The sequence below is a fragment of the Hyperolius riggenbachi genome, chromosome 5 (genome assembly GCF_040937935.1).
Source record: "Hyperolius riggenbachi isolate aHypRig1 chromosome 5, aHypRig1.pri, whole genome shotgun sequence".
NCBI classification, from domain to species: Eukaryota; Metazoa; Chordata; class Amphibia; order Anura; family Hyperoliidae; genus Hyperolius; species Hyperolius riggenbachi.
In genome coordinates, this window is record NC_090650.1 from 42,623,123 (window position 1) to 42,649,621 (window position 26,499).

The following is a 26,499-nucleotide window of genomic DNA, read 5'->3' on the forward strand; positions in this document are numbered from 1 at the left end:
TGCAGGAGGCGGGGGAGAGCGGAGACTGACGTTACAAAGGTAAACACAGCCACACAGCGCTGATGTGAATAATGGGGTCTCGCTGAGCGCAGGGGGGCTTAGGGGGAATCTAAATAGCAACAGAGGCTGGGCTCTTTAGGCAGACCCAGCCTCTGTATGGGGATTTCATTCCCAGAACCCCGCCTCGGGTTCTCTTTAAATTCATCACTGGTGGTGACATTTTTAGTCCTGTTAGGTGATTGTTTAGTTCTATGCACAGAGGGAGATGCTGCTTGCTTGGCAGTTGGAAAAAGACGTTATTTCCCACAGTGCAACGAGGTTCCCAGGCAGCAAACTGTCAGGATCAGGGTCATGACATCACACTCTGGGAGGGGTTTTACCACAATATCAGCCACACAGACGATTTTGTGATTTTTGTTTTTCCCATCCCGGGCACTTACCTTCGCGCTACGATTTTTTGTAAAGCGCTTTTCAAATGGCTTTTGCAGAACGATTTGTTTTTTCACTTCCTGACGCAAGTCAGGAAGTGAACTGTGTGACCCGGAAAATAATAAATACAATGTATTTATTCTTAAAAACGCGAATGCAGTCCCAGCATAAAGCGATTTTGTGACCGTTTCGCATTTTTCCTATACCTTCCATTGTAGCAAAATTGCCCTAAAAATGGTACAGGCAGCGCTTTGCTGACCGGAGAGCAGACAAAACGCGCTGATGTGAACTATCCCATAAGGATTCATTGCACAAGCGATTTTAGAGGTTTTTTTTAAATTGCCGGCACTCAAAAAAACCCGCACAACGCCCTAGATGTGAATGAGCCCTTAAAGTTGCTCTTTAAAGAGAACCCGAGGTGTGTTTAAAGAATGTTATCTGCATACAGAGGCTGGATCTGCTTATACAGCCCAGCCTCTGTTGCTATCCCAAACCCCACTAAGGTCCCCCTGCACTCTGCAATCCCTCATAAATCACAGCCATGCTGTGAGGCTGTGTTTAGATCTGTAGTGTCAGTCTCAGCTGCTCCCCCGCCTCCTGCATAGCTCCGGTCCCTGCCCCCATCCCTTCCCTCCAATCAGCAGGGAGGGAAGGGATGCAGGCGGGGACTGGAGTTCTGCAGGAGGCGGGGAGAGCAGCAGACTGACACTATAGAGATAAACACAGCCAGCTCTGACAAGCTGTTTGTCAGCAGTGTGGCTGTGATTAATGAGGGATTGCAGAGTGCAGGGGGACCTTAGGGGGATTTGGGATAGCAACAGAGGCTGGGCTGTATAGGCAGATCCAGCCTCTGTATGCAGATAATATTCTTCAAACCCACCTCGGGTTCTCTTTAAGAGGTACAATATTTTCCTCATGCGCGATCACTCGATCAGATTATTATGGCTTCATTGTACAGAAAACCATGCAGTGTGTGCGGAAAATCGATGTAAAATGAGTCTATGCACGACTGGAATAGAAAATATCTTCAAACGGAATGTTGGATTTTACAATCATATCTGAAAGAAGCCCCCTAATCGTCCTGTTTATGTGAACAATCAATAATTACCTTTTTACTTCCTTACTTTTGATTCCACACATCTGACAGAATGATCATATTTGATGAAAATATTGGATTGTTTATCGGCACCTTAAGGGACAACTGAGGTGAGAGGGATATGGAGGCTGCCATATTTATTTCCTGTTAAACAATACCAGTTACCTGGCATCCCTGCTGGTCTATTTGGCTGCAGTAGTGGCTGAATCACATCAGAAACCAGCATGCAGCTAATCTTGTCAGATCTGACAATAATGTCAGAAACACCTGATCTGCTGCATGCTTGTTCAGGGGCTATGGCTAAAAGTATTAGAGGTAGAGGATCAGCAAGACAGCCAGGCAACTGGGATTGTTTACAAGGATATAAATATGGCTGCCTCCATATACCTCTCACTTCAGCTGTCCTTTAATACATAGCCATGGACTCTGAACAAGCATGCAGGTCAGGTGCTCTGACTGGATTAGCTGCATGCTTGTTTCAGGTGTGTGATTCAGCCAAAGACATCAGCAGGACTGACAAGCAGCTGGTATTGTTTGAGGCCCCTTTTACACTTGCATTGCAAGTGTTGTTAAGTTACCTGTTTTACTGCAGGGTAACACAATGACAATGTAAGGCAATGGGGCCTAACACACTTATTGCGGAAGTTTCTGAATCGCCACCGAGCTGCCGCAAAGTCAACAGTGCGTTACCAACTGACTTCCGCGGCCGTGGAAGTAATGTTAGTCTATGGGCGACGCATACCTTTTAAAAAGTGAACGACAGGAATCCTTGAGAAACCCAGTGACGTACATCCTGTGCAGCCACCAGCAAGCAAGAAAATACTCAGAACCATTTTGACAGTACCCTTTTCACCTACTTTTTTGGTATGTTTTAGCATTACATCGAAGGCCGCCTTGTTCCAAAAGTCCTCCACAATGAAAAATCTTTGTCATTAGGGAACATGAGAGGAGAAACATTCCCTGGCTGATCTTGGTATCCTCCCGCCACAATGGTATTCCACTAAGGTTTTTGCATGTAGTTTGTAAGAGATCCAATTCTTCTTCAAGGTTTCTGTCTCTCTATCATCTTGGGGTTTGATTTATTCAAGAATAATGCTCCGCCTTCTGCCATCTCCAAGATGGTTCAAGCCTGTGCATTAATGCAGTAAGGGCCGTTTCCACTACACTGCTCACCCCTCCCTCACTGTAATCTCACATGCCTTACTACCTATTCAGGGGCTCCTATAACTGGCTACCTATACTGGGGTCACCCATACTTGGCTACCTATACTGGAGGTACCTATACCAGGCTACCTATACTGAGGAACTTATAGCTGGCTACCTATACTGGGGCATCTAGCTGGCTACCTATACTGGGGCACCCATGCCTGGCTACCTATACTGGGGCACCTATAGCTGGCTACCTATACTGGGGCACCCATGCCTGGCTACCTATACTGGGGCACCTATAGCTGGCTACCTATACTGAGGGCACCTATGCCTGGCTACCTATACTGGGGCACATATAGCTAGCTACTTTTACTGGGGCACCTATAACTGGCTACCTATACTGGGGAACCTATACCAGGCTACCTATACTGGGGGCATCAATAGCTGGCTACCTATACTGGGGTACCTATACCAGGCTACCTATACTGGGGGCACCTATACCTGGCTAACCTACACTGGGGCACCTATAGCTGCCTAACATATATTGGGGCACCTATTTCTGACTAACTTATACTGGGGCACCTATAGCTGGCTACCCTATAACTGGCTAATCTATACTGGGGCACATATAGCTGGCCAATCTATACCGGGGCACATATACCTGGCTAACAATACCAGGGACACATACCTGGGTACCTATACTGGGGGCACCTATACCTGGCAACCTATAATGGAGCACCTTTACCTGGTTACCTATACTGGTGTTAATAATATATTGTTCTTGAGCTGGGGGTTGCAATTTTTACACCCTCACCCTGGGAGCAATATAGCCTAGAAACTGCCCTGTCTGCAACATTAAACAAAATGTAATAAAACAGTATTGTATAATTTATACATGAAGATAAATTTGTTTGTGTCTCCAGTGGAGTAGCTATGGAGCTCGGGGCCCTGTTGCGAGTTTTACATTGGGTGCCCCCCCCCCAAGCACTCTATACATTACACTTGATACGGCGCAACAAAACCTGCCAAGGTCATTTACAGTATTAGAGGTGCAAGAAGGGGATGGGGAACAGTTTGCTAATGATTACTACCATTCAAAGCATCTATAGAAGTGATTAATACTACCACAGGACCAATAAACAGCTTATACTTTGGTTTAGGAAGGGCCCCGATGCGGTCGCTACCTCTGCAACCCCTCTCTGAAATGTTGTAACTCGAGTCATTTGTAAACAGGGGGCTGCCTGTACATTTGTTGGCATCTTGCTGCTCAGTCTACACTGCGGACTTGTAGTTCAGCAGCTGCTGGCGATTCCTGGTTTTCCTGTGTCTAGGAGTGGAAATGCATTGTGTATGAGATGCAGGTCACATCGGTGAGTAATGCATGCCCTGCAGTGATAAATAGAGAGAGCGTGACTGCAGAGCACATGATCTGCCTCTGTGACTCAGCAGGAACAATACACACTCATTCTCACACAGTCATAACACAGCCCTGACCCCGCCTCCAACCAGCTGCGTGCTTCCTCCAGCTCCACCCCCCCATCATGGACCATCCCGTTACATAATATCTAATGGATTTATGTAAAGAAGAACTCCGGGCCATGACAGGGCTGACTTTTAGATGTAAAGTGTACTGTGTGGATGAAAAAGCTGTAAAACAAATTACTACTCGCACATTTCAATAGACCTGCTGTCAAAGGACTTTCCTACTGAAATGATATGGGAGGACTTTCATCCTTTGCTGCTGTTTTTACCTGTGCTTCATAGTCCATGACCATGCTGAGTGGAGAGATAATGTGGTATATTCACTAAACTGTGGTAAGCAGAATAACAGTATAAGATAAGTAGAGTGTGATGCATTAACCACCCTGGCGTTCTATTAAGATCGCCAGGGCGGCTGCGGGAGGGTTTTTTTTAAATAAAAAAAAAACTATTTCATGCAGCCAACTGAAAGTTGGCTGCATGAAAGCCCACTAGAGGGCGCTCCGGAGGCGTTCTTCCAATCGCCTCCGGCAGCCAGAAGTAACACGGAAGGCCGCAATGAGCGGTTTTGCTTACTCGTTGCCATGGCGACGAGCGGAGTGACGTCATGGACGTCAGCCGACGTCCTGACGTCAGCCGCCTCCGATCCAGCCCTTAGCGCTGGCCGGAACTATTTGTTCCGGCTGCGCAGGGCTCAGGCGGCTGGGGGGACCCTCTTTCGCCGCTGCTAGCGGCGGATCGCCGCAGAGTGGCGGCGATCAGGCAGCACACGCGGCTGGCAAAGTGCCGGCTGCGTGTGCTGCTTTTTATTTCAACAAAATCGGCCCAGCAGGGCCTGAGCGGCAGCCATCGGCGGTGATGGACGAGCTGAGCTCGTCCATACCGCTAAGATGGTTAAATGGAAATACATATATCCATATGTATTTCCATTTTACTACTGACCCCTGTGGCTAGGGTCCAATTCAGTGCACTCCCTCCTTCCCCTGTATGTATTTGTCAGCATGCACACAGCTTATGCTGGTGTATGCGCATGGTGCACATGGACACATAGCGTTAGCTCCCTTGTGCGATTGGTAAGATGCACTGTCTTTCCCAGGAGAGGAAGTTAGGATGTGTGCTCCTAATCCATTGATAGGTTTGATGCAATGAATGTGTTTGCATGTCTGCACTATGCATGTTACAGGGCCAGAGTTAGGACACCTATGTTTACCTGGGTACTTCTGCGCAGTATAGGTGACTAAGCATAAGAATGCATTCTTCTGTGAACTAAAACCGTGGCTTTTAATTTAGCTGTAGGGATAACAGTTGTGCCTGGATGAGTGAATCTGTGAATGCATTTGTTTGAACATTTGCATGTGAGTGTGCGAAGGGTTAATAGATTTTTGCTGTTTTCTAGCCACACCCCCTTCAGCACCTCCCTTTCCCTAATAATTTATTTAATGTCCTAACTAGAGGCGATGTGCCTGGATATATGTATTTCCATTTTACTACTGACCCCTGTGGCTAGGGTCCAATTCAGTGCACTCCCTCCTTCCCCTGTATGTATTTGTCAGCATGCACACAGCTTATGCTGGTGTATGCGCATGGTGCACATGGACACATAGCGTTAGCTCCCTTGTGCGATTGGTAAGATGCACTGTCTTTCCCAGGAGAGGAAGTTAGGATGTGTGCTCCTAATCCATTGATAGGTTTGATGCAATGAATGTGTTTGCATGTCTGCACTATGCATGTTACAGGGCCAGAGTTAGGACACCTATGTTTACCTGGGTACTTCTGCGCAGTATAGGTGACTAAGCATAAGAATGCATTCTTCTGTGAACTAAAACCCTGGCTTTTAATTTAGCTGTAGGGATAACAGTTGTGCCTGGATGAGTGAATCTGTGAATGCATTTGTTTGAACATTTGCATGTGAGTGTGCGAAGGGTTAATAGATTTTTGCTGTTTTCTAGCCACACCCCCTTCAGCACCTCCCTTTCCCTAATAATTTATTTAATGTCCTAACTAGAGGCGATGTGCCTGGATATATGTATTTCCATTTTACTACTGACCCCTGTGGCTAGGGTCCAATTCAGTGCACTCCCTCCTTCCCCTGTATGTATTTGTCAGCATGCACACAGCTTATGCTGGTGTATGCGCATGGTGCACATGGACACATAGCGTTAGCTCCCTTGTGCGATTGGTAAGATGCACTGTCTTTCCCAGGAGAGGAAGTTAGGATGTGTGCTCCTAATCCATTGATAGGTTTGATGCAATGAATGTGTTTGCATGTCTGCACTATGCATGTTACAGGGCCAGAGTTAGGACACCTATGTTTACCTGGGTACTTCTGCGCAGTATAGGTGACTAAGCATAAGAATGCATTCTTCTGTGAACTAAAACCCTGGCTTTTAATTTAGCTGTAGGGATAACAGTTGTGCCTGGATGAGTGAATCTGTGAATGCATTTGTTTGAACATTTGCATGTGAGTGTGCGAAGGGTTAATAGATTTTTGCTAAGATGGTTAAAGGACAACTGAAGTGAGAGGTATATGGAAGTTGCCATATTTATTTCCCTTTGAACAATACCAGTTGCCTGGCAGCCCTGTTGATCTTTGATGCATCAGTAGTTTCTGAATCACCCACCTGAAACAAGCATCTGACAAAAGCAGTCAAGCTTAACCAGTTAATGATTTTAATACAGTATATCTACACCCCCGGAAACTTCATCTTAGCTCCAGCGGGCGTAGATGTACGTATCTTGCCACGATCGCCCCTCCGTTGACGCCCGTTAGTACACAGATCAGTGAATGAGAACATAGTTCCCATTCACCAATCTAAATGCATGTGATCAATGACCCCTGGCTTCAATGAGATGCCGTCGTCATTGATAAACCGAAAATAAAAACATACACACATTACTTCCTGTTAGCGTACTAACAGTACGCACAGGAGGATAAAGTAGGGGGACATCTAGTGGCCATATAGTAAAATTACACCTACATACATTAAAATAAAAAACTCACATAAAATATCCCATTAATTAACCCTTTACCTCCCCTCCCATAGTTAACAAAACAAATCACTTTTATAAAAAAAATTAAAAAAGTCTGACTTTAAAGAGACTCCGTAACAAAAATTGCATCCTGTTTTTTATCATCCTACAAGTTCCAAAAGCTATTCTAATGTGTTCTGGCTTACTACAGCACGTTCTACTATCACCATCTCTGTAATAAATCAATGTATCTTTCCCCTGTCAGACTTGTCGGCCTGTGTCTGGAAGGCTGCCAAGTTCTTCAGTGTTGTGGTTCTGCAATGAACTCCCCGTTCCAGGCCCCTCTATGCACACTGCCTGTGTATTATTTAGATTAGGGCAGCTTCTCTCTTCTCTCTTATCTTTTACAAGCTGGATAAATCGTCCTCTGAGCTGGCTGGGCTTTCACATACTTAGGAATTACAGACAAGGGCAAAGCTGTTTGCAGGAAGAAAAGAGCAGCCTGAAACTTCAGTGCATGAGAACAGGGGGAAAGAAACACACAAATGATCTCTTGAGATTCAAAAGGAATGCTGTATACAGCCTGCTTGTGTATGGATGTATTTTCTATGTGTGGACATGCTGTACATCAACCTACTTCCTGTTTTGGTGGCCATTTTGTTTGTTTATAAACAAACTTTTTAAAACTGTTTTTAACCACTTTTAATGCGGCGAGGAGCGGCGAAATTGTGTCAGAGGGTAATAGGAGATGTCCCCTAACGCACTGGTAGGTTTACTTTTGTGCAATTTTAACAATACAGATTCTCTTTAAAAAAAAATAAATCAATAGTTACCTTAGGGACTCAACCTTTTTAATGTGCATGTCATATGTCACAAGGGTATATTGCTGGTATTTTTGCAAATATGGGCTAGTAATTTAGTGATGGATGCAAAACGGAAAAAATACAACTTTTTTTTCCAAATAAAATATTATCGCCATACATTGTACTATTGACATACTTTTATCGATGTAATAACTGGGACACATGGGCAAATACAATGTGTGGGTTTTATCCATAGCAGCACGTTTTATTTTAAAACTATAATAATAAACAACTGAAAACGAATGAATTGTTTCCATTTTCTTTCTTATTATTCCCGTTGAGATGCACTAAGAAAAAAATAATTCTTAGCGAAATGTGCCACCTAAAGAAAACCTAATTGGTGGTGAAAAAAAAAAAAGATATAGATCATTTTGTTGTGATAAGTAGTGATAAAGTTATTGGCGGATGAAAGGGAGGTGCGCTGAAAATTGCTCTGGTCAATAAGGGGAATAACCCCCTTATGGTTAAAGAGGAACTGTAGTGAAAATAACACAAGGAACACAATTGCTTATGTTTTACAATATTCTTTTATAGATTATTAAGTCAGAGTTTGCCCATTGTAAAATCTTTCTTCTCCCTGATTTACATTTTGAAATGTATCCCTGGTGGTGATATCTTTAGTTCTGCCACGTGAACTGTACGGAGAGTTCATTTACTGAGAATTCTATGCACAGATGAATATACTGTTTGCTTGACAGTTGGAAAAAGCCGTTATTTCCCACAATGCAACGAGGTTGACAGACAGCAAACTGTCAGGACCTTGGTCATGACATCAGACTGTTGGAGGAGTTTCACTAAGGCACTAAGGAAGACAGTGAGGGACACATCCTGCTTATGTGGCTCGAGGAAGCCCCGGGTAAAAACAACAAAAACATACACTTACCTGGGGCTTCTATCACCCCCCTGTAGCTGTCATGTCCCGCGCCATCCTCCTACAATCACCCGTTACCCGTCGCCGGTTCAATTATTCCTCTGGCGAGACTGCCGCTGCGTGGCCGTGCGTGTGCTCACTCTCTCCTCCGAGAGCTTACTGCACCTGCACAGTAAGTTCCTGGAGACGGAGCGGGAGCGCGCACTATTTATCTTGTTAGACGAATAATTGACTAGTGCCAGTGGTGGGGAACGGAGGATCGTAGGAGGATAGCACGGGACAAGAACAGGGGGCCGATAGAAGCCCCAGGTAAGTGTCTGTTTTTTTTTTTTTTAACACTCCTCAGAAGCCCCAGGAAAGTATGGAACTGAGACGCTTCTCGTCTCAGGTTCACTTTAAATGTAATTTATTGCGTTCTGCTTTACTCATTTTGCCGAGGGACTTTACACACTTTATTCTGTGTATAGCAGTTTAGCAAGTACACTTCAGTATGTCCAAGAATTGCTAATTAAACTATGGTATGTAACTTATCCATTTCTGTTTCTTATTTTGCAGCTGTAACTTATCCGCGTCATCACACTTGCTGAAGGGAACCCAGTGTAAGCGGAATATGGAGGCTGCCATGTTCATTCCTTTGTAAACAACGCAGGTTGCCTGGCTGTCATGCTGAGATTTTGACTTGAGCTGATTATGAGTCACACGCCTACAGCAAGCATGCAGCCAGTGCAGTCAAAGCATCTGATTTGCGTGTTCACTCTGGGCAAGTTGTTTAAAGGAGAACTGTAGTGAGAGGGATATGGAGGCTGCCATATTTATTTCCTTTTAAGCAATACCAGTTGCCTGGCAGCCCTGATGGTCTATTTGCCTAAAGAAGTGTCTGAATCACACCAGAAACAAGCATGCAGCTAATCTTGTCATATCTGTCTAAATTTGTCAGAAACACCTGATCTGCTGCATGCTTGTTCAGGGCCTATGGCTGAAAGTATTAGAGGCAGAGGATTAGCTGAATAGCCAGGCAACTGGTATTGCTTAAAAGGAAATAAATATGGCAGCCTCCATATACCTCTCACTACAGTTCTCCTTTAAAGAGGAACTCCAGTGAAAATAATGTAATAAAAAAAGTGCTTCATTTTTACAATAATTATGTATAAATGATTTAGTCAGTGTTTGCCCATTGTAAAATCTTTTAAATCCCTGATTTACATTCTAACATTTATTATATGGTGACATTTTTACTGTTGGCAGGTGATGTAGCTGCTACATGCAGTTGGAAACAGCTGTAAACAGCTATTTCCCACAATGCAACAAGGTTCACAGACAGGAAACTGCCAGGAGTACCACGGTCCTCAGAGTTTCTTGTGGGAGGGGTTTCACCACAATATCAGTCATACAGCACCCCCTGATGGTCTGTTTGTGAAAAGGAATAGATTTCTCATGTAAAAGGGTGTATCAGCTACTGATTGGGATCATGTTCAATTCTTGGTCGGAGTTTTTCTTTAAAGAGAACCTGAACTGAAAATAAAAAGTCAAAATAACCATACACAGGTCATATTTACCTCCCGTGTAGTCTACTCCTCAATCTCTTTCTTAACTGTGTCCTGTTTTTCCACTTTGATCGATGGAATTCTCCGTCCTCCATTTTAAAATGGCCATTACCTCATAACCGCTTCCTGGGCAGCACACTGTTAAACTGTAGTATCACCCACTTGAGCCATAGGGAAACATGGACATTACCTTGCACATTCAGTTGTAGATGACAGCTGCTGATATATAACTGACAGCAACTGGTATATTTCAGTTCTGACAAAATATTGTCAGAACTGGAAGGAAGCATTATAAGAAGAAATTATTATTTTAAATAATTTTACTCGCTTCAGGTTCCCTTTAAAGTATTAAGGTGAAAATGAATCATACAATCTTTATTTTATTGTACAATTTTACATTTCTAGGTTGAGAACTACCAAAACTGTCTATATGTGATTAGTCACAGATGAGGTGGAACTAAACAGGCTAAACTCTCTAAATACACACAGGGTGCATTTCTCTAGTTTTTTCTTTCTGTCCTGCGCAAGAGTTCAGGTTCACTGACATTTTTCATGAAAAATTGCAAATATGCAATCACCTCTTTATGCCTCTGGATGTAATGGCTGTCCTGTCCTTGACACATCAATGGCTGAAGAACAGAAACAGGACTGGAGCAATGAATATTCAGGCTTCTACTGTTATCAGTAGTCACAGTGGCTGGATGGTGTACTGGTTAAGGGCTCTGCCTCTGACATGGGAGACCTGGGTTCGAATCTCGGCTCTGCCTGTTCAGTAAGCCAGTAATTCAGTAAGGAGTTCATTGGGCAAGACTCCCTAACACTGCTACTGCCTACTGAGTGCGCTCTAGTGGCTGCCTCGCAAGCGCTTTGAGTCCGACAGGAGAAAGGCGCTATACAAATACTGCCATTATTATTATTATTACAAGATGTTTTCTAGAAAGTGATTTATCTGCTATGGGTAATATATAGGTATCTATAGCTAGGTAATGATGATAATAAAGTATCTCGTGACTCCTTCCAGTTACAGCTCAGAGTCAGCATCATCCAACCAGCCAGGCTGCCAGGAACTCCTGCGACTGCGCAGCGTGTCTTCCATGATCCATCACGCCCTCACCCTCCCCACTACGCATGTGCAGTGCCAGCTGCTGCCAGGGAGCGTCATCAAATTCCCGTCTCAGCATCAGACAGGCCAGGGAGCCGGTGACAAGTTTCTCCTGGCGATAGATTTCTCCTTTGTCTACCCCTCAGCAGCGCTGTGATCGGCGGCGAGGGGGAGGCAGAGCCCGGGCCTGCTGCTAGTCCTTGTGTGGACAGGCAATGGAATAGACAGCCACATTTCCCGGCATGCTCAGTGGCCCGGGCAGCCCTGTGGCCCCTCTGGAGAGCTGATGTTTGGCTAAGAGAGCAGATACAGGGAGGGATCAGCAGCTGCTCTTCCTAGTGGCAGCATCTTCATTTCCAGAGAGCATCAGAGGGGGACCCCCACCCATCCCAGACCTGCATCTTCAGAGGAGACCCCCCAGACCTGCAGCTTCAGAGGAGACCCCCCAGACCTGCTGCTTCAGAGGAGACCCCCCAGACCTGCTGCTTCAGAGGAGACCCCCCCCCCCCCCAGACCTGCAGCTTCATAGGAGACCCCCCAGACCTGCTGCTTCAGAGGAGACCCCCCAGACCTGCTGCTTCAGAGGAGACCCCCCAGACCTGCTGCTTCAGAGGAGACCCCCCAGACCTGCTGCTTCAGAGGAGACCCCCCAGACCTGCTGCTTCAGAGGAGACCCCCCCCAGACCTGCTGCTTCAGAGGAGACCCCCCCAGACCTGCTGCTTCAGAGGAGACCCCCCTCCCCCCCCCAGACCTGCAGCTTCATAGGAGACCCCCCCAGACCTGCAGCTTCATAGGAGACCCCCCCAGACCTGCTGCTTCAGAGGAGACCCCCCAGACCTGCTGCTTCAGAGGAGACCCCCCAGACCTGCTGCTTCAGAGGAGACCCCCCAGACCTGCTGCTTCAGAGGAGACCCCCCAGACCTGCTGCTTCAGAGGAGACTCCCCAGACCTGCGATTTTTCCCTAGACCTACAGCTTCAGAGGAGACCCCCCAGACCTGCAGCTTCAGAGGAGAGCCCCCAGACCTGAATCCTCAGAGGAGAACCCCTTAAGCTTTGCATCCTCAGAGGAGACCCCCCAAGACCTGCAGCCTCAGAGGAAAACCCCCAAGCTTTGCATCCTCAGAGGAGACCGCTCAGCCCTGCAGCCATGCCGCTCTTCACCACCAACCCCTTTGATCCAGATGTGGGTAAGTCACTGTCTGCAACCTATGGGGTCCTGGCCCCTACCTCCAGCTCTGCAAGGTCTGTCGGCTGGGACGGTCCTTCTGTCTTGTTAAACATAAGCCCAATAAGGATAGCTGTTCAACCTTTCACTTTCCAGAACTGGCGCTAGTCTACTTGAGGTTACTTAGCAGGAGAACATATTAGGGAACAGTTCTCCAATCACAGCACCCTCTAAAACATGTAGTTATGATACAACCCATCTGTTACTTAAATGTCCCGAGAGGGTCCAATCATGTCAATGGAATTTCCCAATGACGTTTCCCTTGGACAACTTCAGTAGACTAACGTCCCAAAACCTGTTAAATCAAAGAGCTGAAGACACAACATCCATTGAGATTGTCCCTCAAAGTATTAAATGTTATTTCTAGTAGGATGAGTCAAATGCTTTTTGGATCACAAAAGTCAGGAAACGTTAGTGAGAAGGTGCCTACTAATGATACAATCTTGATGGTACAATTTTACCACTTCTACGTTATTCAAGCGACTAAAGTATCTTTCCAAAGTATATTCACTCATTTTACCCTTGGGTGCTAGTGTACTTAGGGGTCTCGGCAAGAAACCCTTATAGGGAACAGTTCCCCAATCGCAGCACCTTCTACAGCATGTACAACGTGTTGTGATTGGCCAAATAGCGTGGGCATAGTTTACTACAGAAAACTTTTGTTATCCATAGCATTTTAGTAAGAGGGCTTTTTGGACCATTGTACACACTCCAATGAGTTCTGGTTCACCACGAGCTTGTTGGTTAGTCTGTACCTCTCGGTGTTTCAAGTCCTACTCCATAGAGCCATATTAATGCCCTGCACTGATGAGGATCAGTCAGTCCAAAACAGTCTGTATGCATGTTGGGTTATTTTGGCTCTGTACTATTAATAAGCTGACACAACATTCCAGCGGTTCTGGAGGTGTGTTTAGATTCTAGGGCAACAATGGTAGATTTGCATATACTCAGCAGTGATGCACTGGGAGACATCTCGAGCTCACTCCAACCTGAATTACCGCAAATTCTTTCTGTTTTAAGAAAGCAAACTTTTGTTTTCCTTAGCATTTTAGTAAGAGGGCTTTTGGGACCATTGTAGCCCCTTACACACTCCAATGAGTTCTGGTTCACCATGAGCAACATCTCTGAAACCTAGCAGTTCCATAGGGTGCTGTCAACCTGATAATGTTAGCAGAATTTCCCTATGAAGTTTCCTGCTGGGTCCCATAAAGTAGACTAGTGCCTACCCTTGTACTACATAGACTTGGCAAGATTGTATCAACAGTAGGCACCTTGAAGTGTACCAGAGGAAGTTAAAACAAACAAACAAAAAAAACACATAACTAGGTAAGGGGAAGCCTCTAGATCAGGGGTGCCAAACAAAGTGGGCCGAAATAGACCTCTGGTACCAAGTCGCGGGCCGACCTCAATGTCTAGTGGCCACCTCTCTCCCTTATAAAGTTCCTTGGTGTCTAATAGCTCCCACCCCTATACAGTTCCCTTGTGTCTAGTGGCCCCCTTCCCTCTCCTATACAATTCCCTGGTATCAAGTGCTGTCCCCTTCCCCATATGGCTTCTCTATAATGCAAAGTAGAGAAATCACCTGAGGGCCAAATCTGATGGCTCCGAGGGCCAGATTTGGCCCACGGACCGAAGTTTGACAAGTATGCTCTAGATAGTCCAGAGACCTCCCCTGTTACCCTCACCATTTCCACACACAGACCCTCTGAACATAACCAAAAAAGAGCTTTTTTGATAGGTTTTCCTAGCCACGCTTCCCGTCGTGTATGAGCACAACCATACTGCGCCTTCATGGCCGTACTTGTGCAGACGCAGTATGACTGCACTCAGATGTAGAGGAGTACAGCCACAAACTTTCACACGATCTCGGGCAGCGGTGGTGGTCTCAAATAGGTTTGCATATGTGTATCAGCGCCAAGGAAACAAAGTGGTCGCTGCTGAGAGAAGAACGATGTCCAGAGTTCACAAACAGATAAATTATATATGCTCAGCGCAGAGTCCAAAAACAAAAGACGAGTCTTCAACAAGGGATAAAAGCAGGTAAATCTCCACCACAATAAATATTGGGTTCACGGCACAGCTCTGCAATCATGGATACCCAAAAAAGGAAAGAGGCTTACCAGCTGGTGACAACCCACATTATAAGGTTGTATCAACGCTTTGGTAGGACATCAGGAAGCAACAGTCTGTCCAGGATCCACCAATTCAGCAATGATTCCTCTCACGAATGGATATCAGTAAACGTCATAAAAAACAAACGGCAACTCTAAGTGTAAACCGTTTAATATAGAGTTTTCATAGTAAAAACAGCTTAAAAATAGCATAAAAACAAAACTTACATACGGGGCCCATGCAATGGGAACCCCGAGAAAGTTGCACGCGTGTATAGGTCAGCAGTAAAGGACAGTATGAAGGTGCCGCCTGTCTCCTTCCCGACTGGTTTCGCAAACTAGCGTCATCACGGGATTAAGGATACAAGCGGCTGGCACCAAATCTATAAACTTTTACAATAAAGAAAGGCGTGGTGCTATGAACACCAACAGTCAAGACCCCTCCAATAGAGTATAGATCAGACTCTACTAGGAGAGTGACTATAACCCAGATCAATACACATTGAAAACAATGGGATATAAGATTAGAAGTTTGAAGTCTCCAGTGGCTAGACAGCACAGTGGTCAAGGGCTCTGTCTCTGGCACAGGAATCCCAGGTTCAAGTCCTGGCAGCCAACCCTGTTTTTTTTTTTTTTTCCCTTTTTTCCCCTTCTCCCCTTACTATAGTATGCAATACATACTGGCATGTATAAAACCAGAAAGTGCACACTATAGAAGGTGAATAAGTGAAAAATTACCTAGACAAAGCCAGATAGATATTAAGTGAAAGCCAAGGTCCGAGAATACAGAACTGAATAGTGAATATTGTTTCCTTCTCGTACATTCTTATTTATTTGACGCGTCTATGCGCAAAATATTATGCACATTCCTATAAGGAGCTCACTAGTATTCTACTTTTCTTTACACATCCCCCTGTCACGTAGGCATGTGCACTATTTTTCATTGGTACGTATGAGTCCTTTTATGTTCTCGGTGTACCTCTCATTCACGTGATAGCGTTTATTATTACATTTCTCCCACGATTAATAATGGCGCGTGCATAGTCTCATGTATTTCATACGTTTTATGCATACGTTTTACACACGGTTTTATATATTCCAAGCGTATCCCTGCATAAATTGGGTTTGTGCACTTTACACGCATTGCCGCATTAATTTTACGCATATGTGGCACTTCGCCGCCCTAGCGTTACTAATGACGCATTTTTTTTTTGTTTGCATCAACTTTATACATGTATGTCATTCTGCCGCTCAGGCGTTGTAGATGACGTGCAATGCAGCTATGCGCAGTTTGTCTATCCTATTAGGAGGACTATGTTTTTCCTCTTTGTAAGTTCCCTATGCCGGCCATTTATTCACTATTCAGTTCTGTGTTCTTGGACCTTGGCTTTCACTTAATATCTATCTGGCTTTGTCTAGGTAATTTTTCACTTATTCAACTTCTTTGTTTTCAATGTGTATTGATCTGGGTTATAGTCACTCTCCTAGTAGAGTCTGATCTATACTCTATTGGAGGGGTCTTGACTGTTGGTGTTCATAGCCCCACCCCTTTCTTTATTGTAAAAGTTTATATATTTGGTGCCAGCTGCTTGTATCCTTAATTCCCTGATGATGCTAGTTTGCGAAACCGGTCGGGAAGGAGACAGGCGGCACCTTCATACTGTCCTTTACTGCTTACCCATACACGCGTGCAACTTTCTTGGGGTTCCCATTGCATGGGCCCCGTATGTAAGTTTTGTTTTTATGCTATTTTTAAGCTGTTTTTACTATGAAAACTATATTAAACGGTTTACACTTAGAGTTGCCGTTTGTTTGTTTTTTATGATGTTTACTGATATCCATTCGTGAGAGGAATCATTGCTGAATTGGTGGATCCTGGACAGACTGTTGCTTCCTGATGTCCTACCAAAGCGTTGATACAACCTTATAATGTGGGTTGTCACCAGCTGGTAAGCCTCTTTCCTTTTTTGGTGGTGGTCTCAAAGAGGACATGGCAAGTCTCTGGAGGATACAGAAGCTTCTTTCTTAGGTAAGTATTTAACATTCTATTTTAAAACCGCCTCTAGTTTTGCTTTTAAAGTCTGCTAGGTTCCTTTTAGACTTTTTTCTCAGCTGAAATGACTGTTTATGGTTGCCTTGGGCCAAAAATCTAGTGTGTAAAGTTGTCCCCTGCTAACAATGACAAAGGATGTTAGTTATCCATCTTATTGGATCAATAACAACTAACATTTGTAAAACGCTTTTCACCCAGAGGACTCAAAGCACATAAGCATGGCTCAGACCGGTAATTGGTTGATTGGTAAATCGTGGTACAGAGGACGAATTCTAGAAGTCCGGAAATGCCAGGCTAAACAGGTGGCTTTTCAGTCTGGATTTGAATAACTCCAGGGAATGGGCTGTCTTTACTGGCTGTGGTAGTGAGTTCCAAAGGGTAAGGGCAGCATGACAGAAAGCTCTGTCTCCAAAAGTTTTGAGGTGCACTCTGGGAGTGACCAGGTTTATGGATCCTGCTGATCTGAGGTTGTGAGAGGTGTGCAGCTTCACAAGTGCTTCATGTATCCAGGGCCCAAATTGTGCAGGGATTTGAATGTCCACAGTCTAATCTTGAAGCGCTTCTCCATTGTACAGGTAGCCAGTGCAGTGAGTGAAGAATTTTTGTACTGTGACAGTGGCGAGGCTGGTTTGTTAGCAATCTGGCAGCAGCATTTTGCACTAATTGCAGGCGGAGCAGGTCCTTTATGGGGAGGCCAGCATAAAGGGCATTGCAGTAGTCCAGCCGTGATGTAATGAAGGCATGGACTAGGCTTAGAAGATCCTTTGGGGGAATCAGATGTTTAATATTTGCAATGTTCTTCAGATGAAAGTAGGAATATTTGACTATAGCCGAAATTTGGTTTCTGAAGCTCACTTATGACTATTCAAATTCGGCAATATGTGATTCAACAGGACGGATAAGTTTCATTTTCTTTCATACTTCCTTCTTCTAGCTTGGAAGGAGGAAGTATCGGAGTCAGATGAAACGCACCAGTCCTGCTGCTCAGTGCTGAATGTGTGTATGTGGGTTCTAAACCACGTATTGCCGAATTGCAACACCAAAACTACTGATGACTGACAGCTCGTTGGGAAAACTCCTTTGGGATTCCTGGAGTGGGGTGTCGCTTGCTTGTTCTTCCCTTTCTGCGGAGCAGAACATGTTGCTCAGCTCCCGGATCAAACAGCAAAGCGGTACAGTGCTCATTAGTGAGCAGTTACCCGAAGTTGTCTCTGATTTTTGGGTTACAGACTACCCAGAAAGCTCATGGTGAACCACAACTCATAGGAGCGTGTAAGGGGCTACAAAGAACCAAAATTCCCACTTATGGTGGCCATGCACGGTACAATTTTTTTTTCATTTTTTTTTTCCGATTAGATAAATTTGTTTGATTATTCCGTTATATTGAAAAAAAAAATCCCAAAAAAAGTTTTCAAGGTACCATACACGAACGTTCGATTAGGCAGAAAGTCCGGGGAAAATGATCGAATATCCTGAATATTCAAATTGGAAAAAAAAGATCGAAAGAAAAAATAAATACTTGATCTAATGGTTTATTCGATCGGAAGTGACTTTTTTTTTTTTTTTCTACCAGAATTATATTATATGATATATAATTTACTGTTTACATAATATTCAAATATTTCTAAAGTTTTAATTTTGTTGTTCTTGGTAAAGTATATCCCCCTGGAACCATCAGAAGTACCCCCTGAGTTGCGCATACCACATGTAGATAACCTCCTAGGCCATAGAGGCCACCTACAAATACTATGAACAGACATTCCCCCCCCCCCCCCCCCAAAAAAAAAAAAAAATTAACACAAACAAAACATAAACTGACATAGGGAGACATAAAAAATGCACACAAACACAGAAGCCCAAACATAGATATACATACATACATACATACATACATACATACATACATACATACATACATACATAACTTACATTAACACAAATAAGAAAAAGACACCGAGAGCCCAATATGGTGTAGTATGCTCAGGACAATAGTGAATAATGTAATGTGAGAAGGTTATACTCACAAACAAGGGTTACCGCTGAGGTATGCAGGTGAGGAGATTAGACCTGTCCTCACTCAGGGTTAAGAAGTCGCTCTCCGTAGATAGAAGAAAGGTGGGGGTGGGTCCCCCTTCCACCAAGGGTGGACACTATAATGACTGATGAACAGAGGCGCCAGCAGAATAAAATCAATAATTAAAAGTTTTAAAATATGCTGGGGAGGCAGTGGTGGACTTACCTCCGAAAGCAGACTAGACTACTTGTCTGACTTTATTAGTACCCCAATAGATGCAACGCGTTTCGCAGGACCAAGCCCGCTTCATCAGGCAATAAAACATGGGACAAAACTGTGGACAAAGGCAAAAAGTACAGGACTGCAGTGAGCTACATAATATAAAACATTCAGTAACACAAAGTACATATAAACATAGTGTACAACATAATACACAAAAGAAAACAAAAAAAAAACACAGGGTGTACAGATAGAAAACCAGAAAGAGTAAATAGAAAATACAAGGGGACCCTTTAATACACAAAGTTTAAATGAATACACACACCGACTTGATCAAAAAGTAGAATTTTTCAATTTTTTTTTTTTAATTGAAAAATTCTACTTGCTATACAAACACAGCATAACAAATATTATGTATGTATGTATGTATGTGTATATGTGTATATGTGTATATGTATGTATATATATATATATATATATATATATATATATATATATATATATATATATATATATATATATATATATATATATATATATATATATATATATATATATATATATATTCATTCCGCTTTAGAAAGTAGCATTACATTTTCACTCTTGTATTTTCACAATACAAATAAAGTTAAATACATTTGAAACATTTCATACAATTAAAATCTAAAAGATCTTTTCATACAATTCAACATACATGATACAATTTCAACACACAATCAACATTTTTCCAGCATGTCCGACCAAATTTTTCTCAAAAAAACTGAATAATCGTTCGCTCTCCTTGCTCGGAAAAAAAATAAATATATTTTCGACCTTCATTCGATTTGATCGTTAAGATCGAAAAAACAGGAAAATCTAACAAATTTAGGTACTTATCCGTTAGCCGGGCGCATCCGGCAGGTGGCGCTGTTGTTGCTAATTTCAATGCTAATTACTTCACGTAACAAAACTGTGAATGAAACTGCAGCGGGTGGCGCTAATTGCATTCATAGTGAAGATAAGTGATATATGTATTAAAAAAGGGCTGCCAGTGCTGTATCCAAGAGAGAGGGCAAGGGAGGAGTAGAGAGAGACATGAAGCCGGCGGCTTGATCTGTTACATTGCCGCCCGGCTTATTTCTCATTTAATCACTTTTTTAATACACATATTGTTATCTTCACTATGAATGCAATTAGCGCCACCCGCTGCGGTTTCATTCACAGTTCTGTTGCGTGAAGTAATTAGCATTGAAATTAGCAACAACAGCTCCACCTGCCGGATGCGCCCGGCTAGCGGATAAGTACCCAAATTTATTGTACAGTGTATGACCACCATTACTGTAAAGTTAAAGAAAACCATAGGTCGATTTTTTTTTTTTTTTTTTTTTTTTATTTTTTTTTTTTGGGGGGGGGGGGGTTAGATTGAACACAGAGCCATGTTCTCTGCCTAACGACCTGGCTCTGTGTCCCTCAACCACCGCTCTCTGCCCCCCCCCCCCCCCAGGTTTAGCGACAAGATTTATCGCTAACTCTGAGGTAAACAGAGGGGAGAGGAATTCCCTGTTTAAAATGCCAAACAGGGCCGTTCTTACAGAGTTTCCTGAGCTGGGCCATTGGGCAGCTCTCTCTGCCTGGCCACGCCTCCTGCCGCTCCCTCGCCTCCCTGCACACTGAGAGACAACACAGTCTCTATGCACAGCGTCGTGACCCAGCGGTCACGCAAGTGAAAGTGGGCCGTTGCAGCCCACAGGAGTGGCTGTTTTTGCGGCTACCTGATCCGCTCAGCCCTGCGGATCAGGTAGCCTACTTTTATTTTTTTGAGCCCACCTCGGGCTCCCTTTAAGCAAAATAAAAGTTTGCCTTCGTAAAGGAGAACTGTAGTGAGAGGTATATAGAGGCTGCCGTATTGATTTCCTTTTAGGCTGGTTTCACACCAGGACGTTGCGTTTTAGGGGACGTTATGGTCGCATAACGTGCCCCTAACGCAACGCCTGGTGCTCTCTGCTGTGGACGTCAGAGTGAGCTGCGTTGTGCAGCTCACTCTGGCGTCCGTGATGCGTACTCTTGTGCGCATGCGGCATCACGTGGTCCCGCCCGGCCAATTGCCGCACAGAGCGGCCGCTCCAGGAAGTAAACGCTGCACGTCACTGAGTGCAGTGAATATTAATTAGCCATGTGCCTGGCCGCTCTCCGCTCCTCCCCAACATTACTGAGCATGTGCAAGCAGTCTAACGCGGCTCTGCCGCTTATTAAGTACTGCATGCAGTACCTTGTCTTATGGCGCAGCATTACTAAGTAACGCAACGTGGGCACTGTGAACAGCCCACTTGTGTTACATTGCTGTGCGGTGGGGCTGCGTTACAGGCTGCTCTAACGTGCGCCTGTAACGTCCCACTGTGAAACCAGCCTTAAGCAATACCAGTTGCCTGGCCATCCTGCTGCCAGGTAACTGGTATTGCTTAAAAGGAAATCAATATGGCAGCCTCCATATACCTCTCACTACAGTTCTCCTTTAAAGCAGAAGGAATTTGCGATAATTCAGGTTGGAGGGAGCATATGATGTCTCCCACAATGCATCACTGCTGAATATGCAAATTATCCCTTGTTGTCCCTGTAAGCTAGCCACACCTCCAGAACCGCTGGAATGCAATGGGCTCTATTCACAAAACTTCTCATAAATGACTTATTTATCACCTTATTGATAAAAATAACCTTTCAGCCATTTACAAGCAAACTAGTCACTCAAACTAAGTTGTTCCTGGTTAACTTCATTTCAATATTACTTTTCTTACCTTAATTATATTATATTCTTGCTCTTTGGGAACTTAGATAAGATGAAAACAGGTGAAAAAGCCTTGTCAATCATGCCCAATGATGTGTCAGCTTGTTAATTATACAGAGACACAATAATCCAACATGTATACAAACTGCTTCGGATAGCTTCATCCTCATCAGTGCATGGTGTGGATTAATGTGGCTCTATTAAGTAGGACTTAAAGGGGAGCTGAAGAGAGAGGTATATGGAGGCTGACATGTTTATTTCCTTTTAAGCAATACCAGTTGACTGGCAGCCCTGCTGATCCTCTTCCTCTAATACTATTAGCCATAGCCCCTGAACAAGCATGCAGCAGATCAGATTTTTCTGACTTTAAAGTCGGATCTGACAAGACTAGCTGCATGCTTGTTTCTGGTGTTATTCAGATACTACTGCAGAGAAATAGACCAGCAGGGCTGCCAGGCAACTGGTATTGATTAAAAGGAAATAAATATGACAGCCTCCGTATACCTCTTACTTCAGTTCCCCTTTAAAACACCCAGAGTTACAGACTACACAGCAAGCTCAGGGTGAAGCACAACTCATTGGAGTGTGTAAGGGGGCTACAAACGACCAAAAAGCCCTCTCACTAAAATGTTAAAGCAAAAGTTTTACACACTCCAATGGGTTCCGGTTCACCATCAGCTTGCGGGGTAGTCTGTAACTCTGGGTGTTTCAAGTCCTACTTCATAGAGCCACATTGATCCATGCCATGCACCGATGAAGATCAGCCAATCCGAAACAGTCTGTATGCATGTTGGATTAGTGTGGCTCTGTACAATTAAAGTGGATCCGAGATGAAAAATCAACTATGACAAGTAACTTGTCTATATTCAAGTTTAGATAGTTTACACAGCAAATCTAGCTGCAAACAGCTTCAACAGTTTCATGTTTATTTATTCCTGTGATACAATGACAGTGGCCATGTTCTGTTTGTCACATTACACACAGGCAAGCTGCAACTGCATCTCCAGTCCTCAGCTCACTCCCCTCCCCTCCTCCCCTCTGACTCTGTAATCTCTGGCTAATAACACCTCCCCCTCCTCCTGCCCAGACTGAGCTCCCATAAGCCCTTGCTACATGGAGTGTCAAGGCACTTTGAGCTGTGGGCAAGGCTTGTTTAGTTTGTAGGGAATTAGAGTATTAAAATAATTAAATAACTAGGTATTTGGCCTGAGGAATTCCCTATAAACTATGTAAGGAACACAATTATGCAATGAGTAAAAATTATCCCGGATCCACTTTAACAAGCTGACACATCATTGCATTCCAGCGGTTCTGGAGGTGTGGTTAGCTTACAGGGACAACAAGGGATAACTTGCATATTCAGAACAGTAGTAGTTTAAAAGCAGCAGGGGCAGCCATAGTACCATGGAAAAAAACACATATATAAGTAGATAAATACTTGTTCCACTTAACCTATGCCAATGCTATAGCCCCAAAAATCCTCATTTCCACACTGGGACCACCCATGTATATGGGAAAAGCTGCTAGTTTCATGGTTAAATCAGCAGAAGGGTAGTTAGAATTTTAAAGGAAACTTTAACTTGTTAAAGGAAAATGGCCAGTTACTTACCTGGGGCTTCTTCCAGCCCCTTAAGTTGTTCTTGTCCCTTGCAGTCATTCCACACCGCTGTGTTCCTCTCTGAACGCTGCATGCGCAGCCAAGTGTCACTCGCCTCCTCCATCATATTCCCGTGACCGGTAGCATTCTGCACTTGCGCAGTAACTAAAAATTGCTACTGCACATGGGCAAAGCACCCCAGACCACAGGAGCATGATCGAGGAGGTGTGAGGCTAAGTAACAGAGCAGCGTGGAATGGAGGTGAGGGCAGCAGGAGGACTTTAGGAGGCTAGAAGAATCCCCAGGAAAGTAACTAGCCTAATTTTTCTTCTGTTAAGTATCCCTTTAAGAGATTCCACTACAACAAGACCCTAGTCTGTCAATTTAATGGTGTGGGGGAGGGGGGGGGGGGGGGGGAGGGTGCACGCGATTTCCCACCTAGTAGCACTCAGCATAACCTTTCCCACCCGGCTGCTTTTTCATACCACCCCGGCTGGAAAAAAAATTCTGGGGAGAACACCCATTTGGGCACCCCCCTCCCCCCCCCCCCCCCCCCCCCAAGGTGCCGTTAAATTCCACCTAACCCCCAAAATTGAACAAAGCAACCTTTGAGAACAGTCAGGTTGACAAGTGAATATTAACAATGAGCAGAAGCCAACGGATGAGCAGATTACTCGTTCCATGGGCTATGTGTCTGTGCAATTTGTTTCAGGACTGTCAGCACCTGTGCCAAGAAATAACAGTAGCGATTAGACCTGGTTTCACAGTGTGATCAGTGAGCTGTCGGTGGGTGTTGGGACATGTGGGCAAACTTTGAATAGATACTTCAAACTATGACAGATAATTATTTTAGGTGACCTAAATTGCAATTTAAAGTGGGGGCGGGCTTTAAAGTGGACCTGAACTCTTGCACTGGGCAGAAGGAAAACTGAGAGAAATTTCCCCCCCCCCCCCCCCCCCCCCCCTGTCTGTATTTAGAGAGTTTAGCCTGTCTAGTTCCCTCTCAGCTGTGTCAGTTCAGTAATCTCATCAGTCCTTGGTAGAGCAGCTAATTTGTAAACACAGGATGTTATCCCTATGTCTGCTTCCATGAAAGCGGGAAGTACACACTAGAGATTTATTGCAGGATTTGTATCAGCTGCAACAAAGAATGTTTTTTTCTTTACAGGTTATTCTGCTGTTGTGTATATTTTAGAGCAGAGAGGAAGTTCGGAGTTCAGGTCCGCTTGAGGGCCCTTTTCCACAGGCTGCTGAACTGCGCGCTCAGTGAGCAGCTTCCAAGCAGTAGCGAGCAGTTGCCAGGCAGCAGTTGAGAGTTTGACTGTCCACTGCCTATCAACCAGGGATGTGGAATTGACACAAAAATCATCCGTCTTTATTAAACCACCGACTCCGGGTACCCAAAACGGCTCAGACTCCCAACTCCTTGACTCCGACTCCTAAGTATAATACTTACCAGGGCTGTGGATTTTGTACAAAAATCATCCTTCTCCTTAGTTCACGAAACCACCGACTTCAACTCCACTTATCCAAAATTGCTCCGATTCCTCAACTCTGACTTTCACTTACCTGGGGCTTCTACTAGCCCCCTGCAGCCCCCCGTGCCCACGCCGGGACAAACCGATCCTCCGGTCCCCCCCCCCCCCCCCCCCAAAAAAAAAGTCAGTTTCATTTTCTTGTGACTGGCTAATTGATGGCCACTTTGCCTGCACAGCCCTGCAGGGAGCGTGATTGAGGGCCGCACAATGGACATTGACTGGCTGGTCCCCAAAAACAAAACTCGTTGCGTGGGACTGGAGGAGCGGTTTGTCCTGGCGTGAGCACAGAGTGGTTGCCGGGGGCTAGTAGAAGCCCCAGGTAAGCAAAAATTTTTTTTTTTTATTGGGGGGGGGGGGGGGGGGGGGGGGGGGGGGGGGGGGGGGGGGTCAGTTAAAAGTTCACTTTAAAGGACTTACGAGGTGAAAATAAATTTCTGAGAAAAACAATTATATCTATCCTACTAATCCTAAAAATGACTTTTTTAGATATCCCACAGTTTTATTTTATATTTAAATCTAGTTTTTAAGTTTTTACTGTTTCATTGTGTCTGCTCAATGACACCTTCATTGAAGTATGCCAGAGCTCAAATCTTTGAATTATTGACCCTTTTTACCTCTTTTCTGCTTTTAAAAGCCATTTACTGACAGAAAAATGTTTTATGGCTGTCTGTAATTACTTATCAGTGAGGGTTATGCTATAGTCTGACCCAGTCCGACCCGGTCCTGACCCAGACTGAAATTGTCACTTGCATACTTGATGTTTACCTTTTTCAGGCAGAGAAAGAAAAAAGGAACACCGCCTAGTTATTGTGTGCCAGGCACTGTACATACACATGTCTATCTCATCATGTCACATGTCACTTCGTAAGTCCTTTAAGGATTCTGGCAGCAGCCACAGGACAGCTGTATAGATCTACTGACTGCTAGTAATGATGGGACATGTCTGTGAACAATAGATCGCCAGAGGCATCCCCTGAGTCTTCAGTGGAGCAAATCAGTAATGACTTATAATTGCAGTGTTGATTAGGGGACAACTTATGATTGATTTTTTTTATTTATTGGTAAAAGATAATAGTGCTTGCAAAAGTATTAAAACGGCTTTAGATTGATTGATAATCCATTACTGACTCCCCCTCACCTTCAAGTGTTATGAAGACACCCTTCCTGTTATTTGTTTAGGAATACTTCAACATGAAAAACCTGTATATTGTGTACTAGGAGTGAAATTCGCCAATGGCAAATCTCTATCCCATAATGCCCATCATAACCTGAATTCAGCTAATTTCCATCCCTGCTGAGTGTGTACACTATACACAAGGCCTCAACTTCACATGCTAGTGTGAAACATTTGCTGTCAGATCAGGTCTGACCACTGCTCTGTACTCTCCTTGCTTATTCTGAGATGCACCTACTGCTTCCTGGGCACTGAAAACCAGGAACAGGAGTGTGATGTAGAGAGAGATGATCAGTAGAGAT

General features: G+C 44.3%; 2 protein-coding genes across 6 annotated transcripts in view; one reads left to right on the forward strand and one right to left on the reverse strand.

Moving 5' to 3' along the window:
- HACD1 (3-hydroxyacyl-CoA dehydratase 1) overlaps positions 1-26,499 on the reverse strand; it is a 147,931-nt gene that overhangs the window by 87,834 nt on the left and 33,598 nt on the right. For 2 of the 3 annotated variants that reach the window (XM_068235564.1, XM_068235566.1), the window contains one exon: positions 19,134-19,242. The exons of the other annotated variant lie outside the window; for it this stretch is intronic. The gene's annotated coding sequence lies outside the window, so the exon portion shown is untranslated. The remainder of the gene's footprint in view (positions 1-19,133; positions 19,243-26,499) is intronic. 3 annotated transcript variants of the gene reach the window in all.
- STAM (signal transducing adaptor molecule) overlaps positions 11,545-26,499 on the forward strand; it is an 80,154-nt gene continuing 65,199 nt past the window's right edge. For 2 of the 3 annotated variants that reach the window (XM_068235558.1, XM_068235560.1), the window contains exon 1: positions 11,545-12,692. In XM_068235558.1, coding sequence (XP_068091659.1) covers positions 12,653-12,692 — 40 coding nt within the window. In that variant the 5' untranslated portion in view covers positions 11,545-12,652. The remainder of the gene's footprint in view (positions 12,693-26,499) is intronic. The other variant, XM_068235559.1, reaches the window with a different exon arrangement.